Genomic DNA, 19467 nt, shown 5'->3' with positions numbered 1-19467 from the left:
ATCAGGATTATGTCAGCTGAAAAGAATCACAGACAGCCGTCGCCAGGCACTGTGTGTGTGTGTGTGTGTTTGAGTGTGTGTGTGTGTGTGTGCGGCAGTGTGTTCGCTCCCCTCCTCTGTGTGCAAAGGATGGGAAATTTGCATGGGAGGAAAGCACTTGTTGGTTATGAACATGCCCGCTTGGTGACAAAGATGTCATTTGGGGTCTAGAAAAGCGAGAGGGATTTATTATTTTTTTCTTCTATTTATGTATTTACTCCCCCCCCCCCCCCCCCCCTCCCCTCACCCCTTTCCTTCCCTCCTCCCTCTCAGCCCAACCCTTTCTCCTCCTCTGTGGGAGGATTGGAAGGGCACTAATTATCATTTCAGCAGAAATGATTAGGAGATCAAACAGGGATCGAATGCCATTTCCTTCCATTAATGCCGGGGGTTTAGAGTGCCTGTCACGGCTTGGCTTGTCCTCCGGCCTGTGGAGAGAAGAAGAAGGAAAAAAAAAAAAACAGGGGAGGAGAGAAAGCAGGGAAGAATGGAGGATGGAGAAGAGGCTTACGAGGAAGGGGGCGAGGGAGGGACAGGACGGGAGAGAGGGGTTTGGCAACAGAGACACAGAAGAGTTATTCAGCGAAAGGCCAGTGGACGCTGTGAGCGACCAGAAAGCATCATTTCAATACGGGAGGATAATTAGAGCTATTATTTTTTTATTGTGTGAGAAACTGAACTTAGAAAAAGTTAAGGAGGGTTGACTGCCGGTCTTTGAGGTGTTACTGGTTACTGGTCTGGTCTCCTGCAGGAACCCCCAGAGCTAACGACGCCACGCATGAGCAGCCGTCCAGACAATATAGACCCTGTGTTGTCACGTTGGAGCGTTACTTCTGTACCTTTATAGTGAAAATAGACCCAGGAAAGCCCAAGATAACCCTACTTGTGGTCTGGTGCATGGGTTAGGATGCTACTCGTCCCATGATGCAACGTGCTAGCTTCTCTTTGATGGATAGAAAGTGGGGCGCCAGAAACCCCCCTCCATTCTGTCCTGAATATCAATTTAATTAATAAAGAGTTATTGAAAATCAGGCAGACGCTCCCGAGCCGGTTTATCTCTTTACCTCTCGGTCATCTGAAGACGGCGCTCACAGACGTCTGGAGGGAAGAAGAGACGAGTCAGACGACCGCGACGAGTCCGACTTTCACCCAGGAGGCTGCTGTCCGAGTCCTTGTGGAACCGAGTCAACGTTGATTATTTATTAGTTTTGTTACTCCGGTTACGTACCGAACGAGTGACTTCCTGGTCCTCAGGTCACATGATGCGTGTGTCAGACGCTTACATGTGAAAGGAGATGTGGAAGTTGAATAAAAGAGGATGACCAGTGAGCAGAGAAGAGACTTCAACTCTCCCAACCCTGAGGCCATTTTCAGTCGATTTTCTCTTTGACATAATTTCCTAAATTAATCTTTTAAGGGCCTTTCATATGAGATGTGTTACATCATACATTGCAGAACAATCTCAGCCTTCTATATAATGAAGCAGCATTGTCAAAAGGCAAAAGTGTAAAGAGAAAATAGGACTTTAAAGCTAAAAAATGGAAACTTGATTTTTGAAAATTCTTCATATCTCTTGTGAAAATATAATTTTACTCAGGTGGTATAAATGTTTTAGTGATGGAAATTGGTTTACCAAAGGTTTTAGTTTTACAAAAGCAGTGAAATATATGAATAAAATGGTAGATACATGTAAATAAATGTATAAGACTACATTTAATATTATCGTTTTTTGTAGAAATCTTGTCTTTTCCACCTTTCAAATGACTTCATACTGCAGATGAAGCTTCACGAGGTGTCTGCAAAGAAAAAACCATGAATGTCAGGAACAGATCTGTTCTGAATATCCCCGCGCGACATATCAGCTCAATCATCCTGCGATACTTCTGTGATCGCGGCCCCTTTTTGGAGATTCAACCTTCCAAAGTTTGAGGCCAAAAAAAACCCGCAAATACAGCCGATTGCAAAAAAAAAAAAAACACAAGCGACGCCGAGCCGGAGCCTAACAAAGTTGGATGTTTCCATTAAAAGATCAGAGAGACGCGAGGTGGATAGCTGGGAGATTAGCGAGAATGCGAAGAGAAGAAAGGGGGCAGGACGGGGAGCGCGGATGAGTTTGTGATTGTTTCAGCACGTCAGATGAGAGAAATGTCAAAGAGAATGTGAGAGATGACCTCTGCGTTCATCGCCCATTAATGACCCTGCAGCTCCCGGCTTCATTTTCCCTCTCATCAAAAACATTAGAAAAGAAAAAAAAACAAAAAAAAAACATTTCCTCCTGACTCCAATAGTCATTTCCCCCCGCATTGTATTTATGTATTGAAAAAAAAGGTAATAGATCAAGCACATTCCATTATTCTCTTATAAGATCATTAGCAAATATAATTAGATATGAAAGAAAGTAATTTGGAGAGGAGAGGGGAGAAAAGCGCTATCAGGCAGAGAAGACAGATTGTAGCATCAGAGTGTTTGGGCTTAAATTGCTCAGCGGAGGTATTATCAAGCCGGCAATCTTTTAGCCTCAGAAATAGTTTTGGAGACAGAGAGCGAGAGATAGAAAGAGGCCACTAACATTCACTTCATTGTGTGCTTTTTTTCCTCTGCCAACTGCAATCATTCTTTCTCTTTTTTTTTTTAGACATTTTTTCCTGGCTCTTTCTTTCTTTTAATTCTTTCTCTTCCCTCCTCTGATTCCTCCCATCCTGTCACACGCGCCGCACTCGAGCTGAGAGTTTGCAGCGAAACAAAACTGAGTTTATAAAAAGAAAACAAGTTGACATGGAGTCACCACACACACACACACACACACACACACACACACACACACGGGAAGAAGAAGAGAACTAAAAACAACACATTATCACAGACAACAGGAAACAGGTAACCTTTTTTACCCGCTCCTCGCACATATTGATTCGGCTTTTGTATTATTTTTGCGACTTAAAAAAAAACAAAACAGAAATAACACACAAATTGCGTTGCCGCCTTGAAGTCACTTTTTTTTTCTCTTCTCTTTTTTCGCGAGGAAACCTTTCCCCGCCGCTCGCTCGCTCGCTCGCTCTCCACCTGCGCACACAGGAGTTTCTCCCTCTCTCTTTGTTGCACCTTAACACCACACTATGTTTGTCTAATAGGGATCTGAGCCCAAAGCAGGCTGGGAGCACAACAAGCCTGCTGCGCCGCACCACAAATTTGCTTCTTTTTTCTCTCTCTCTCTCTCCATCACCCCTTCTTCTTCTTCTTCTTCTTCTTCTTCTTCTTCTTCTTCTTCTTCTTCTTCTTCTTCTTCTTCTTTAGTGGTGCTTTGAGGCATGGGGGGTGCAGAGGAGGGGTGGCAGGGTGGATGTGGATTTTTCTAGTCTTTTGTGCGAATCACAGGGAATGGTAACTATAAACATCCTGTATTCATTAAAACCATCTAAAAATACAATTTTTGAGCGGTGGTGTGTGCGTGTGTGTGTGTGTGTGTGTGTGTGTGTGTGTAGGGGGGGTGGAGTGCACTCACTTCCTCGCCGCTCCTCCTCGGTGTATACAAGCGGGCCGTGTTATGCCTGGTGCCGCTCATATTTACATATTTATAAATACTGGGCTGTACAATGAGACGAGGCCGTGCCAAGAACAACACTTTCTTGCGGAAGCCGAGGGCCCGGATGCCTGGGAGAGCGAACAAAGGGGCCGCCCGCCACCTCCGGCGGCCCGCCGAAGGGGCCACACAGCCGCCGGGTCCAGGTCCACACGGGGAGGGACCGGACTGGCCGGCCGGCGCTTTTAGACGAGACCGATGTGTGAGATGAGACGTCCACGATGCGTTATGACCTCACTGAGCATGAGCAGTCATACAGAATCATAATACTTTATCCCTCACCATCATGGTGTATTATACTACTTCTTATGGTTTTAATACATTGAAATGTATTACAATGACTTTGAAAGTGGACTACAATGTGATTATAAGTTGATCTACATGGTCTTTGTTTGCTTTGAGTGATTAAATCTCAGCTTTAACATCGTACAAACCACTGAAGCCGTGTCTTACGACCCAGAGGTCACCAGTCACATCCCCGTGAAACAAAGCTTTTCCTCGTCGTCTGTCATCTGAACACAAGAAGACGGAGCGATAGTGAATATAGAAACTATATGAGCACCCAGTTCAGACGCTGAAGGAAGGAATAACACGGCATCCGCTAGGTGGAACGAGTGCAACTGTTAAATAAACTGAGCATCAACTAATGAGAGCAGACGAAAAGTCCTTCAAAATGCGTCTCGTATGAATACTATGCATCGTGCTTATGATCGTACGGAGCAGCAATATCTGGAGACGAGGAGATCCTAAAGCGAGGCGTTTTGGTTGAACTTCCCATTTAGGGGCCTCGTTTTCACATCCTGCGTTGCCATTTCGAAAAGCTTAAAGTTGAACACAAAATGTCAGCTCAGTGTCGCTTTCGGTACTTTAAAGAAAAAAAGAAGGAGAAAAAAATACATATCGACTTTCATAAATCGATATTGGCTGAACCCAAACGGTCATCGCAGAATAGAAGAAGGGAACAGAACAGCAGTCATTAGTGATATATATATATATATATATATATATATATATATATATATATATATATATATATATATATGAACCTAATATTATCAAGAAAAACGTACAAATGTGCCACATTGCCGGTGCTTCTACTCGGTGATACATCACAGACTGCTATTAATGTCAGGTGATGCCTGTGAGACCAGGCCCTCACACTTAGTTACACACACACACACACGCACACACACACGCGGTCCAGCGCGTCCCGAGGCGGTCTTCCGACACATGCTCGTAGTGCGGCGCTATGCCATTGTTCCCGCCTCCTGCCCATTTATCCATTCTGTTAAGCATGACACATGTATTAACGGTGGATGGATCCCGGAGCTGTGTGTCCTCGCGCCATATGTTTCCCCTTTCCCAGGTCCGCTCGCCTCCGACAGCCAGCGCCGCCTCCATCTGCCGCATCGCCACAAGAGGGCGTGCTCGCCCTTTCACGTCGCGGTTGAAGAGATTTTTTTTTGGGGGGGGGGGGGCAACGTGATCCATTTGTCGTCGGGATACCGCGGTTTCCTTAAATATGACATATTGTATGCAGGTAGATTCTCATCAGGACCTTGTGCGCGCGGCGCGCGGCGGGCCGAGCGTTTGAAGGGAACACACCGATAAGCGTTCATGTGATAAACGAATGCCAGGCAGGTTCTTTCTCTTTTTTTCCTTTCTGTGTCTGTGAGGTGCATCTGCCGTCTGCCCGAATGGGAAATTAAAAACTGCGAGGGGGAAGTTATGCTAAATCTATAAAGTTGGCCACGAAATCTCCCCCCACCCCCTCCCTTCCTCCCCTCTTCTCCTTCGCAGTGGCAGTTGTTTGGGGAGAAGGAGCACCGTGCTTAAATAATAACATTCCAGGTGGCTTAGTTAATGAACAGTGAAAATCAAATATGGGGCCCTAATCTGGAGCTCGTTACAGGAAGTTTCTTTACAGGGAAGTCAAAGGCAGGAAGTGCCCTTGGGGGGGAGAGCGAGGCATTTGTTTCCAGGCATCAAAAGAGGGGACTTTATTTACTTTGCTTCATTTCTGTTATGTTATCGCACATGGAATTAAAAAAGTGTGAAGGTCACGGACGCCAGCAGGATGATGGTGACCTTCCATCTCTCCGGCGCTCGGGTCAAATGATGGACTCGTTTAAGTTCTGGCTTCTAACGCAGACGTGCTGGATGTCCATCCGTTTGGGGAGACGACTGTCTGACTGCATGTGGAGGCGTCCGCTCGGCTGCCTGTGTGCACGCCTCGCTGTCTCTTTTACTGTGTTAGCTTGCCATCTTGTGGCGAGACTCGGGTATGACACCCTTTGTAATTCTAACGAGAGAGTGTGATGGGAAAACACCAGTTAGTCGGCACTAAAGTCTAATCTGGTTGTACCTCACATGTGCCACTATATCAATCTACCAATATTCAATTCAGTTTATTTTGTATAGCCCAAAATCACAAGATTTTCCTCGGAGGGCTTTACAATCTGTACACATGACATCCTGTCCCAGGACCTCACATCGGATCAGGAACAACCCCCCAAATAAAGATAGTAAAAACCCTTTAACAGGGGAAAAAGGGAATAACCTTCATAGAGCAACAGAGGAGGATCCTCTACAGGATGGACAGAAGCAACAGATGTCATGTGACCAGAATGAGCAACGTAAGAGACTTACATTGCTCATTCTGATTACATGAATATGACAGAATCTATTCATATAATGAGCAGTATACGCATGGTACACGATCCAAATAGCCATAGTCCGTGTCAGCTGGCTATCATTAGAATAAAACAATGTGTAATGATCCTTTAGTATCACCGGACCCATGTGAGGCGCTCTGTACTCGTCAGGTTGCTCCTCTCGGCTCCGGAGTCATTACTCAGCGCTGAATGGAAAAAAAATGTTTCTTCACGTTATTAGCTCTTTATTTTCCTTCCGCCACTACGCCGCCACTTCTTATCATTTTCATATCCATTTCCATGCTGGCGAAAAACAAGAAGTAGGAGGAGAAGAAGAAGAGCAAATAAACCTGTGTTTTAATTTGGTTTCGTCAGAATTCATAACGCCACTTTAAAAGAACATGACACGCAAATGTGTTCGCCGGTGTTTTATTGCAAAATAATTTTCTAAGAAGTTGCTGAGGGAATGAAAGTGTAGAAACAGGAGGAGGGGGGGAGTTGTATTATTTAGTGGCCGCTGCTGTGGGACCTAATTACAGTTATGTATTTCTTTCTGTCTCACCGAGTCTTAAAACTTTTTTTTTATTTTGTATTATTAGATTTACTCACTTCACTTCCCGCCCGCTGTCACACTTCCTGTCACGCTTATTGAGCCGAGCCGACTTTATTGTAACGAGTGCGAAGCCACTCCCGCTGTCGTGAGAAACAATAAGGCGTAAGCGCCTCGTATCATTTTAGAAAATGAGCGTTTTCACCGAGAACCAATGACACGCAGTACCGCGGCCACGAGGACGCCAGAGAAAACAAACCAGCAGCAACGCTGGTCATCCGGGGAATTATTATATCTGAACATGTTTCAACTTAAGTTGTTCCTTTTATTTGGTCCACCCTGGATGCTCCATCACTGATCATCACTTTGTTAGCACGACACAACAGAGGACCGCATCGCTTTATAAATACACTACTGTGAGCTAAAGGATGTTATATATATATAGAATATGATATTTAACAAAGTCTAAATGGTCACTGAAGAGGTTCGGGAGTCATGGAAGCAAAATGATGCACATTGGAAACATTACATTGCCTTTATAAATGAATTTTTGTCCTTAAATTTAATAAAAATGGGATTAAATACTGTTCAAGGTCGGGCAGAAGAGTTCAAATGTGACAATTATATCTATATATACATTTTAAAGGGTCAATTCACTGAAACTATAAATGTTCCGCAACGTTTTTTATTCGTCAATCCGTCTTCGAGTCAACACAACGACACAATGGAGGTGAATTTATTTTATATTTGGGGGGAAATGATATTTGACAGCTAAAGATAAGCATCCCTGTTATTCGGGATAATCCAAAGACTCTGGACAGTTTTAACAGTTTTAACGACTGAATGTCAGAGACAGAGTCCCTCTGAAACGTTCATCCAGACACTGTTCACCTCCATCGTGTCGAGTGAACCTGGACCTTTTAAACCTAAACCACCCTTAAGACTAGACGGAGCCGCAGGTAAGTAAACGACAAGTTTATGTGAAGTGTTTTGGTGAAATGACCCTTTAAACCTTTTTTTAACGTGTCTGTGGCCGTTGTACAAAGCTGACATACAAATATCTCATCCAACCATTTTGCCCCACTTTGACCGTGTAATGCAATGCTTAGCGTGTTAGCGTGTTAGCGTGTGTGTGTCTATGTGTGTGTGTGTGTGTGTGGTGGGGTCAGTGTGTTGGGTCCGTGGTGCTAATCTGCCTCTTGTTCTCTCATTGGCTGTAGTGCATCTCTGGGTAGGAGAGGAGGACCAGCCACTGACCCACGACCCCGCGCTGACCCACGACCCCAACCATCTTAACAACGACCTTAACCACCCTAACAACCATAACCTAGGCGACCCAGAGGGGCTGGACGCCCACGCTGTAAACAAAGACTAACGGCACCACACCGGAGCGAGGCAGGAGGATGAGGATGGTGATGATGAAGGCGAGGAGGAGGAGGAGGAGGATGAAGGATAAGTGAAGGAGTACACTATAACAAAGACTTTATTTAAGATGAAAAAAACAAACACATACTACCGTCAGAGTGAAGAGAAGGCGAGAACTATATGAAGGAAAGTCGGGGACAGTTTCCTGTTGGGGACGGATTTGTGAGATTGCTCGGACACAAAAGGAAGTGAGGGCAACTTCCTGTTTGCTCTCCCGTGGTCTGAACGCCCTCTTTGTCCTTGTTGTCTTCTCTCTTATACGATGTTGTTTTTTTCCTTTGTTCTTTTGATGAAACTACCTGTCTGATTAGCACTTCCTGTAACCGGCACCGCAGATCTCTGATACATTCCTTGAGCTAGAAAGGTGTGTCTTTTTTTAAGAAGAAAATGAACAACGAAAAAAAAAACCCACAAGAGTAAAGACTGAAGTTTAGCGCTTGATCGGATGCTTTCAAAGACTCGTTTTCCTCTCCTGTCGAGCGAAGACGTTACTTCACCGTTATATCGTACCTGGAATGTATTCTACTGTAGAATAGAGACTCGACTTCACCGGTGGCGGTTGACAGAGACCAAGCACATTTTTTCTTTCTGTCAGTCCAGCCGCCTCCTGGCTCTCCTGTCAGTCACAGAGCCCCCATGATGCATCACACCGATCCTGGTTAAAGGACAGGGCACCATATGACAATCTGCAATGCAAGAAAGAAAAGAAAAAACATACTCACAGTTGACTTTTGACAATGGTGGTGCTATTGATGATTGTGAAGAAGAAAGACTATTCAAGCTGCCCTAAATGTACTTATAATACTACAGTATACCCCCCCCCCCCCTCCATCCCGAGGCCGTGCAGGCCTTCATCCTGCTACATGCTCCCTCTGTCTTTTTGTTTTGTTTCTTGTTCTTGTATCATTCGACACAGCGCCCATAGTCGCGTAATGTACATAGAGAGATATACAGTAGTTCCAAAAAAAAAAAAAGACAGAAAGAAAGAGTGGAAACAAAAGTTTTAAAGCATTTGTGACGAGGAAGAAGCAAAGAAGTGACAGTAGTTTACACGGCCATGCTCTCAAAAAAAAAGGTAGGCATTTTCTTCTGGAGTTTGACTGAGAAGAATTTCCCCTAAAAAAAGGAAGAGAAAAAAAAGAAGGGGGGGAACAGTTTCTTTCTCTCTCGCCCTCCGCCCCTCTCTCCATCGCTCACGTCAACCTCAAGGACTTTAGCGTCGCAGATGTTTCTAAAATACTGCCACCGATCATTGTTGCACAGTGTTACTGACTACTGAAAAATGGTTTGATGTATTTACTTTAAGATGAGTAAAAAAAGATTAAAAAAAAGAACAAAAAGAACAAAAAAACTGGAAAAAAGACATATTGTGTATAGCCTTAGATACAAGTCATCTGTTATTGCTTCTACAATATGTAGCCGTGCTAGACTGTAGGACGTAGGGTTGATTTAATTTGTTTCTTTTCTTTTCTTTTATATGTACTGTACATTAATGCCTTCTCCATATAATGATGAAAAAAAAAGAGGAAAAAGATGACAATCGTCTCCTGTGCTGCAAACATATTTGCCCCCATATATACAGAATCCATTATGCATAGAGGGACTTAATCCTTTCATATTTCTTTCATTTGTTTCGGTTCTCTGAAGTATTTTGCACTGTGATAGTATTATAAATCCAACCTATACAGTACAAAACTAGCTAACTAACTAAACTGAAGGTGTGTGTTTGTGTGTCCCTTGGCATTGTGACATGTTTCTACGTCATTTTTTTTGTGAAACCCAGAGATGAATTCTAATGCGGTGTGTACAGTCCAACTATGATACTCATTTCAGTTTGAGCAACCTCTATACTGTATGTGGCTTCGACAAATTGCCCCCCCCCCCCCCCCCACATCCCCTTACGATTTCTTTTTGTACGCAACTTCCCCTTCTGGGCCGGCAGCGTGAGGCCCGGTACCGCTTCAATGTGCTCAAAATCCAACGTGAGGAGATTTCTGCTGCAGTACAGCCTCTTGTTTCTTTTTTGTTTTTGTTTTTTTGTTTTTCATTTTTGATTTACGTAGACTACAAATAAACCATTCTTTCAATTCCAATATGCCAGGAAAGGAGGGGATTAAAAAGCTAAAAATAATAAAGAGTGAGACATATGAAAAGTGATGGTTGTAGGGAAATATAACAGGGTGTTTTGAAGGGAGGAATTCTGGAAATGGGGTCCGAGTGAACCAATCAGACGAATCCCGCTGGAGGCACTGACCAGTGGCTTTGACCTCTGACCCCATCTCTGTTTTCCAGGCGTGTAAAGAAGAGAGATTAATGGCGAGAGTCTCACTGGGGCTCTCTCCTTCTCTGAACCAGCTATAATGAGCATTCCACTCCACATATTATGTACAAAACCTGTCTTGTGAGCTGAACACTCTTTATGTTTCACTGTACCCTCATGGCAGATGCTTTGTTTTGTAACTACTGAACTGTACTTATAGTAAAAATAAAATGTATTCAAACTAAAAAAAGAAAAAAAATGGATTCTCACAGAGCAAACGGCTTGTTTCCTGTTCATTGTATTAACGTTCTTCGCTTCTGGCGCCGCGTGTCGCGGCGGGTAAACTGTTGGGAGAGTTGGCCCGTCACTCAGCGCAGGTTATTATCTCTCAGTCGATGCGATGGCGAAGCTTCACGCGCTGCGCTCATGATGGCGAATACGCTCAACAAAATTACCCACCGCACCACTTTGTCTCCCCAAAGGTGTCCATGAAGTAGCTGTAGCGAAACAACACGGGGATGATGGGAAACACAGGATGCAGAGAGGAAGAGGAAGACGTTTATCTGAGGGAGAATATCAGCGGTTAGAGACGGGCAGCGTCTCAGACGTCTCTGTGCTGACAGACGGACATCAGGTGCTCTGGTACGTGGTTGGATGACTGAATGACTGAGGCTTCAGGAGCCAGAGATTCAGGCCCCTCCCCACCGGCCTCCACCTACAAAGAGACACACACCAGACTCAAAAGAGACCACAAAGACACATGAAACAACCACAAAGAGACACAAAAAGAATACAAACAGACCAAAATAAAGTACAAAGAGATGTGGAACAGCTGCAAAGCGACAAAGAGACTCAAGGACGATGAAAAGGAGCAAAACAACAACAAAGAAACACTAAATGACAACAAAGAACGACAAAGACACGCAAAACGACTTCAAAGAATACAAAAACAGCTACAAAGACATACAAAATGAATACAAAAACAACCACAAAGACATGCAAAAAGACTTTAAAGAAAAAAAAAACATCTACAAAGACACGCAAAATAACTTAACAGAATAAAAAACAACTACAAAGATACAAAATGTCTACAAATAGATGCAAAACAACTACAAACAACATACCAGCTACAAAGAGACAAAAAAGGAGACGCAAACAACGCAAAGACACAAACAAGAAAACAGACAAATAAAGCTGCAAAATACCAAAAAACATTTTTTTTAAAAGTAACAGAGACAAAAAATGACAAATGAAGAAACCAAACAACAGAAAAAAAGGAACAATTGTTTCACAATTATTATGTTTGTGTGTCTTTCTTTCACATATCTCATGTGTCACAATCTGCCCAAGGTTAGATCTTAAACCAAAGTAACATATATATAAATATGTAAATATACATACATGTAAATACACAATACTGCATTATATCAGGAACAAAGTGTACTAAAGGTGAGAAGTACACCTAGCCGTGTGTTGGCTGGCTCACATGTTGCAGCCTGAAATAGAAGTGAATGTAATATAATTATGAAAGCAGTATTAATAAACCTGAAAAGATGGAGATAACAAGTTACTGTGAAATTAACTGAGACACACGCAGAGTTTTTATAGGATCCCATCTGTGATCAGGATTCAGTTTTCTGTGGTTATAAACGCGGTACCCTTGCTATTTATTCCTCCATCGCATCCACGAGTTCAAAGAAATGATGCATATTCATTGCAGACTTTTTGACAAACTCCGACACAGATCATCTCTTGAGGATGAATGAAATAGAGTAAAATAAACTTGTGAACTGCATGTTTGTGTAAAAAACAGTTGTTAGTGTGCAGTAAAATAAAACATGTAGCTCCAAACTTTATTGAAAAATATGATATTTAACAAAGTCTAAATGGTCACTGAAGACTTTGTCAAAGTGGAGGTTCAAGCGTCAGGGAGGCAAAATATTGTGTAATATTGATTCACCCAATATTCCTTAGAAGAGAAGCAATATTTGTAAAGAAAAATAATATGTTTGTCGTTTAATGTAATACAAATGGGATTAAAGACTTTTTAAGGTCGAGCAGAAGATCGAGATCAAGAACTGAACACAAAGCCATGACATCATCCACTACAAAATGATATATATATATACATATATGTATGAATGTGCGTGTGTGTGTGTGTGTGCCACAATAAATACACTTCCTTCAAGGCAGTCCCCTCATCATGACGTTTAACTCCAACTCAAAGTTCCCGCTTCTCTCCAACAGGAAGTGCTTCACTGAAGGATCCGTGTTTGTGTTAAAAAAACGGCGAGACCCCCGAAGCCCGCTGAGCCTCTGAGGCTGCCAGGTCAATGCCTTCACTAATTTTTAAACGGATCAGCTGCACTGTACCAGATGTTGGGGGTTGGAGGTGGGAGGGGGGGTAAAGGGGGGGAGGGAGGGGCAAGAGGGGGGGGGGGGCATGCAACCAATCCCCCAAAGTCTGTTCCCAATAAAACTCACATCCGGAGAAAAGTAACTGTTTGACTGGTTTACATCCACACGTGCGCACACACACACACACACACACACACACACACACACACACACACACACACACACACACACACACACACACACACACACACACACACACACACAGATGTTCCAGACGGCTGGTTGTGAGTCTGAGCTGCAACAATACGACTTGCTCTGCTTGTGTGCATCACGTGCTGTAAATTATAGGTGCGTGTGTGTTTGTAGATCCCCCATCGAGACATGCATGAATGTCTAAATGTGTGTCTCTCTGTGTGTGTGTGTGTATGTGTGTGTGTGTGTGTGTGTGTCATGTCTGTATGTTTGAGTTGAGGTGTGTGTGTCTCCATGTAACGGTGCACATGTGTTTGATTAAAGAACACATTAGGTCATCTTTCATTCCATCCGGCCTGTCGTGTGTGTGTGTGTGTGTGTGTGTGTGTGTGTGTGTGTGTGTGTGTGTGTGTGTGTGTGTGTGTGTGTGTCGCTCTTGGTCGCTCAGCTGAGCAATTCCAACATTTGAAGCGCCCTCTTTCACAGTGTGATGAACACCCTCTCTGCCCTTCATTTAACTTCCTCTCTCGTCATTTGCTCTGTCTCTCCCCCTCCCTGTCTTTCATCTCTCTCTCTCTCTCTCTCTCTCTCTCTCTCTCTCTCTCTCTCTCTCTCTCTCTCTAGTATCCATTTCCTCTCATTTCCCCTCCACAGAGCACATGTTTTCTTGCACGCACGCCACCGCGCGCGGGCCTGCGTGCTTTAAGATGGCGTTCCGCAGCGGTTTTGCGGTTGCCAGCCTGCGGTCGGTCACCGGGCAGATGGCGACCTGCCGATGAACCCGTCTTCCTGCTCATTTGTTCAGCTGCCTCTTAATTTCCCTCCCTCCTCCCTCTCCCTCTCCCCCCTTTCTTTTTGCATTGGCAGCCGCGTCGCGGTGCAGCTCTGCGGCGGCGCCACCAGAGGGCGCAGCAGACCAGGGTTTGGTGGCGGCCTCCTCTGAGCGAGTTGCACCGCAGAGAGGAACGACGGGACGCCTCCAGTCTTTTAAACTGCTTTCAGGCCCAGAAATAAAATTATTTCCACGTGGCCGTGTGCAGAAGACACTAATCATCTGATCAGAGAATCAAAACAACTCATCATTCATTGAGAGATTAAATAATACAAACGTGTATTTAAATTTAAACAAAAGAAATGTCTGAATTTATTTTGGTGCCGGGTCAAAACACGAAGGCAACTAAACAAAAAGGACGTCATTGTTTCCTCCCTCCTTTTTCCTTCCTATCTTCAAACAGTCCTCTTCCCTGCCGTGTCCTCTGTGCATCCTCAGCTTTTGGTTCTGTGGGTTAACTCTTTACTTATACTATACTATACTATACTATACTATACTTTCTGCTCTCAGGACACCAACACGTCACGTATGGGGTTCTACTTTGGAGGGTTTTGCTCGGGGCTTTTTGGCACCAGTCGTCTTCTTGTTCACCCACATTTTCTCACATTATTTGGCGCCAAACGAGGGTTTGTTTCACCTTTTGTGTCTCCGTGTGCGGTCGTTGTAAAGACCCAGAAGAGCAGAAAGCCATTGTGGGAGAGTCACCGCCTCAGTTTTAGAAAAGGCCTCTCTCTCCATCAGGACTTCTTCTGGTGAAGTTGAGTTCTCGTCGGCGTGTCATGCTTCCTGCCGCCTCTAGGTCGCCTCCAAGGGCTGCGACAAAAGGCTCGGAGCGAGCGCCTGAAGGCACATGCCAGCAAACCAGCAAATATGCCACAAAAAAAAAACACATGTACAAATGTAGAACTATTTATTCTACAAAAAAATAAAAGATCATGCCATGTCCCATGCATCATCTGATCGCTGTGACATAAAAACACACACGTCATGACACCAGACTGTGATGCAAATAATGTAAAATCTATTTGTTACTTCTAATTTCACCGCTTTTCCTTCAGTTAATTATTGAACCTTTTTTTTTTCTTCTCTCGTTTCTATTTTTGTTTTTCGGTGGCGGGCCGTTGGAGGAGGTTACTCTCTGCGCGTCCTCACTGCTTTCAGACGTTTCACAACCAAACGATTGATTTAGAAAAATGTAATAAACAAGAGAAGCGTTAGCGACGTTAGCAGAACGTGTACGGAGAAACTAACGCGACAGCTTGTCCCCTCATTCTCATGCGTCCCTCTGTTTCCTGCTAAGCATCTGTGCGTGTGCACGGGGGTGCATGTAGTGTGTGTGTGTGTGTGTGTGTGTGTGTGTGTTATGGTCTCCCTCTTTCTCTCTCCTGAGCTCTTATGAATCGATGATCATGTGGTGTAAGGGAGATAGATGGCCCCCAGCTCCATCTTGTCTCCTCTAATTGTAAAATATTAGTTACATTAGACTCTGGCCCATGATTAATGGAACTTATTTGGAAGGTGGACTCTCTCTCACGCACACGTACTCTCCCTTTCTCCCCCTCGCCCTCTCTCTCCGGCTACCAACGGTCTCCAAAGTCTCTTCCTGAAAGAATTGAGTGATTTCACTTAAAGCGGACAAATAGGCTTTCCCATGGTAAGGGAGGAAAGGCAGGGGGGAGGGAGGGAGGAGGAGGAGGAGAGGAAACGAGGGAGGGAGATAAGAAAGAGGGGAGAGCTTATGAAAGGGGGTGAAAGCAGCTCCACCGGAAGAGATTTTAAGGAGTTGCAGTGTTGGATCCTAAGCTCCGTGGTAGAGGAATCTGTCCGCGTGTCCTGATCGTGTTTACAAGCTGATCTCTGTGAAAAGGGGATATATATCTATATATGTATTATTATTTTATTCATCTCATGCTGCTGTTACCTGCCGCGTGCCTTCACAGCGTGCAGTCCAAGTTCAGACAGGGAAAGTTTGCTGTGTGGAACCGGAGCGCTGGAGACTTTTACTCTTGTTTTAGTCCGAGGAGAGGAACACACAGGCCGAGGCAATGTGACACACACACACACACACACACACACACACACACACACACACACACACACACAGTACATCAGTGCGTGCTGGAGTCGGTTTCCTCGCTGCTTCCTGCACCGCTCCGTGTTTTTTTCTTCTTCTTCTATTTTCATTTTCTAAGTCAAGATATTCCATATTAAACATAAAAAAAACTCACAGCATCATCTTTTTTTTTATTTTTTTTACATGTAAGTGAAGACCAGCAATTGTTCACGATGTTGTTGTTTTTTGGGGGGTGCAACAAGACAACTTTCAGTTTTATCATTTTAATGATACATATTTGACCGTTGACACAAGAGGAAGAAAAGTGACAAGAAGACAGATTATAATTATTTTTTTCATCAATATATGTGCCAAAAATAACTCATCATCATCATCATCGTTTTGGCTTCTTCTGCCTGTCCTCTCAATACAAGAAGATTATAATAAACATGAAGTGGTAATATGTGCAGTAACATGCTTCTATAGTCTCTTAAATGGTCTTCTTTTTGACTCTTATTATCAGGAATAAAAACAGTGTGTGCATTTGAAAATCAATAACTAAACAGCACACATGCAGTTCAATAAGATGAATCAGATCAATGATTTAAAGACAAAGACTCTAATTGGTGAAAATATTCAGATCGTAAAGTTTTTAATTAAAAAACTTCACTTTGGTATAAAAAGCATCAGTGTTATTACTTTTATGAAAAAGTGTTTTTCAGTCTGAGGCCGATGAGCTGAACTTCCTCCAGAGCCGAAAGGACCTTTAAGGTTATCTTCTGATGCTTCACAGTAAATGAATCAGAAACGCTGCCGTGTGCTTCATCGGGCGTTGTTGTTGTAATTCCCTCATGCTGCATTGCAAAACTACACACACACACACACACACACACACACACACACACACACTTGTAAAAGAGAGCCAGTTCTCCTGCAGCTTCTGTCGTCTGCAGACTCGTCCAAGACGCCCAAGCGTGTGAGCGACGTCAGATCACATTTGAAAGGTGGTCAAAGCCGAGAAAAGACGCCGACCGCGCTACATTTTATGATTTAAACACTTCTACGGTTGCATTTTAAGCCCCGCGCTGTGTTTGCCCGACTGTTTGCCCAACTTTTTTGCCGTTGCCGCTGTGTGTCGAGGTCACCGGGAGTTCATGGTGATGAATGCAGCCGAGCAGCCGACGCTCGCGGTGTCAGAATGTGAGTGAGAAGCAGGTGGCCGGCATATCAATCAACACCCTTGCCTCCATTTTTTTCCTTCTTTCTCTTTATTGCTGAGAGACATGGATGGCAGCCGACACACACAAACGCACACACACACACGTGCACACGCCCACACACACTCACATGTAGTTGGGCATCCATTATCTGTGTACAGTGACAGGTCAGCAGCAAATTGTGCCTCCCTCAGTTCAGCGGGGACTCAGACTGAGGAAAAATAAGGCGAGGCTGGGACACACACACACACACACAGACGCACACACACACACACACACACACACACACATGTGGTCAATTTACAAAAATATGTCAAAACTGATGCAAATGACTGGCTGAGTGAGTGAGGAATAATAATGAGACCAAACTAGAAAAGTGACCTCATTACAATGCAGATCTGTGTCAGGTGGGTCTGCAACGCCCACGAGTTCATGTCTGAGTGAATGAACACAACACACACACACACACACTCACACACACCAGATAGGCTCTCCTTTTGAGGCCGACGCACATGTCTGCACCGCGACTCGAAGCCATTTTATTTGCGGCCGCAGAGTGGCGGGTTATGCACTCAGCCGTGTTTTAACCAGCTGCCTCCTACCGACCAATCAGGAGGAGCGAGGGCGGAGTCAGCAGGTAGTCAGCAACACAAACACTCAACGCAAAGTGTTAGTCAGCAGACATGAGAAGTAGTTGAGCATGAAGCCAGAGCTGGATGACCACAACAAAATGCAGTTTACTGCAGCAGACGGCTGGACAGACACACAGGTGCACTCACTCGCTCACCCACTCACTCACTCACTCACTCACTCGCTCACCCACCCACTCACTCACTCACTCACTCACTCACTCACCCATGAGCGATCGCTGATGATCGTGAATGAATTCAAGAAAAATGCAAATCCGTTACAAGATGCATTAGCGAGAGAAGCGATGGGCGAGTGAGTGAGTGAGTGAGTGAGTGAGTGGGCGGGTGGGCGGGTGGTTGAAAGGCGTCCTGAATGAAAGGGTGATGAGAGAGAGAGAGAGAACAGGTGTTGACTGGGTGAGCGAGCAGACGAGTGAACGGCGTGAACTTTGAGCGCGGAAAAAAAGAACAGCGAGAAAAAGAAAAAAGAGAAAATAGAACAAGAGACGGAGACGGAGAGGAAGGAGCTGCTATTTCGGGTTCTTATTAACAGGTCCTGCTGGTACAGCAATTAATAATCTAGTTCAGTATTTAACATGGGACCGCGTCCCCGGTGAGGACGCTTTAGCTGCTTTGATGCTGAACGAGCTCCTTCCTCCCTCCCTCCTCCCTCCCTCCCCCACGGTTCCTCTCCTCTCCTTAAGTGCCTCCCCTGGTGTTATTTGCGTGTTGGTTTTCTCTAGTTAAGCCCAGGAAACAGACCAAATCGCTATTCCCCAAACTTCAGGCCAATTTTCTATCAACACGGCGGCTCGTTGAGGGAAATGCTCTTAATTCATCAGAGGGAATGTAGAGGAGGATAAATTCCCTTCAGGCTGTTTGAAGTAATGTAAATGTATTTATTTTCAGAAGGCGGGGAGGATGTTGGAGGAGTTTCAGAAAATAATTATATAAATATATTACAACAAAAAGCAACGGATGCAAAACCCATGGCCGCGTTTACAAGCTCTTTAACATGGAAACGACGCGCTGCGCTCGTGTTCCCTCACTCCATCCAGCTTCTTCCTTCTCTTCAAATTAGCTTCAACAAAAAAAAAAATAATCTCAACTCTTGGGGGGACGAACGCCAAGAGTTTGTGTTTTGTGTAACGTACTCGTAACACACAGCTGCACCTGCCAACCAATAAGCCGCTGGCTGCAAACTCTCGCCCAGGAGGCCGCTGACAGTCTTAACCGGAAGCAAGTCGGTTGATTACGGAAGTGAAGTTCATTTTTGAAGTACTGAGCGCGAACGACGCTCTGTCCCGACGCGACCGAGATTTCTTGAAGTCTAAAGAAAAGAGGCTGATGTCAAGATGGGCTTCAGGTGAAATATTCAATTTCCACCATTGGATTTGTCGTGGCAGACAAAAGTTTGACAGATGTTGCACATGAACTATTGCTTCAGATAATGAAGTCTGCACCGTGTGAACAATCACAGGAGACGGGAAATGAAGGATCGTCTCAAAAACACACGTCTAAGTGATCCTTGTCATCATTTCCTTCACTATATCTCTCTCTTTTTTCTCCACCGTATTTAAAAAATGACACAATATGTCCGAATGAACTGTCACGACCTCTTCAACTCGCGGCTTATGAATCTGTGTATGAATCAGAATGCAGCTATTTTTATCAAATA

General features: G+C 44.3%; 1 protein-coding gene across 2 annotated transcripts in view; it reads left to right on the top strand.

Annotated features, from left to right (window-relative positions):
• The window catches only part of znf536 (zinc finger protein 536), a 198880-nt gene extending 188103 nt beyond the window's left edge, over positions 1-10777 (top strand). The window contains exon 8 of one of the 2 annotated variants that reach the window (XM_068576100.1): positions 8044-10777. In XM_068576100.1, coding sequence (XP_068432201.1) covers positions 8044-8198 — 155 coding nt within the window. In that variant the 3' untranslated portion in view covers positions 8199-10777. The remainder of the gene's footprint in view (positions 1-8043) is intronic. The other variant, XM_068576109.1, reaches the window with a different exon arrangement.
• Positions 10778-19467: the final 8690 nt, after the last annotated feature.

This window comes from Clinocottus analis, unplaced genomic scaffold (assembly GCF_023055335.1).
Source record: "Clinocottus analis isolate CAN_PGR_092001 unplaced genomic scaffold, fCliAna1.0.p SCAF_1, whole genome shotgun sequence".
NCBI lineage: Eukaryota > Metazoa > Chordata > Actinopteri > Perciformes > Cottidae > Clinocottus > Clinocottus analis.
The sequence above is the reverse complement of the archived record's forward strand: the minus strand, read 5'-3'. Positions and strand labels throughout refer to the sequence as shown.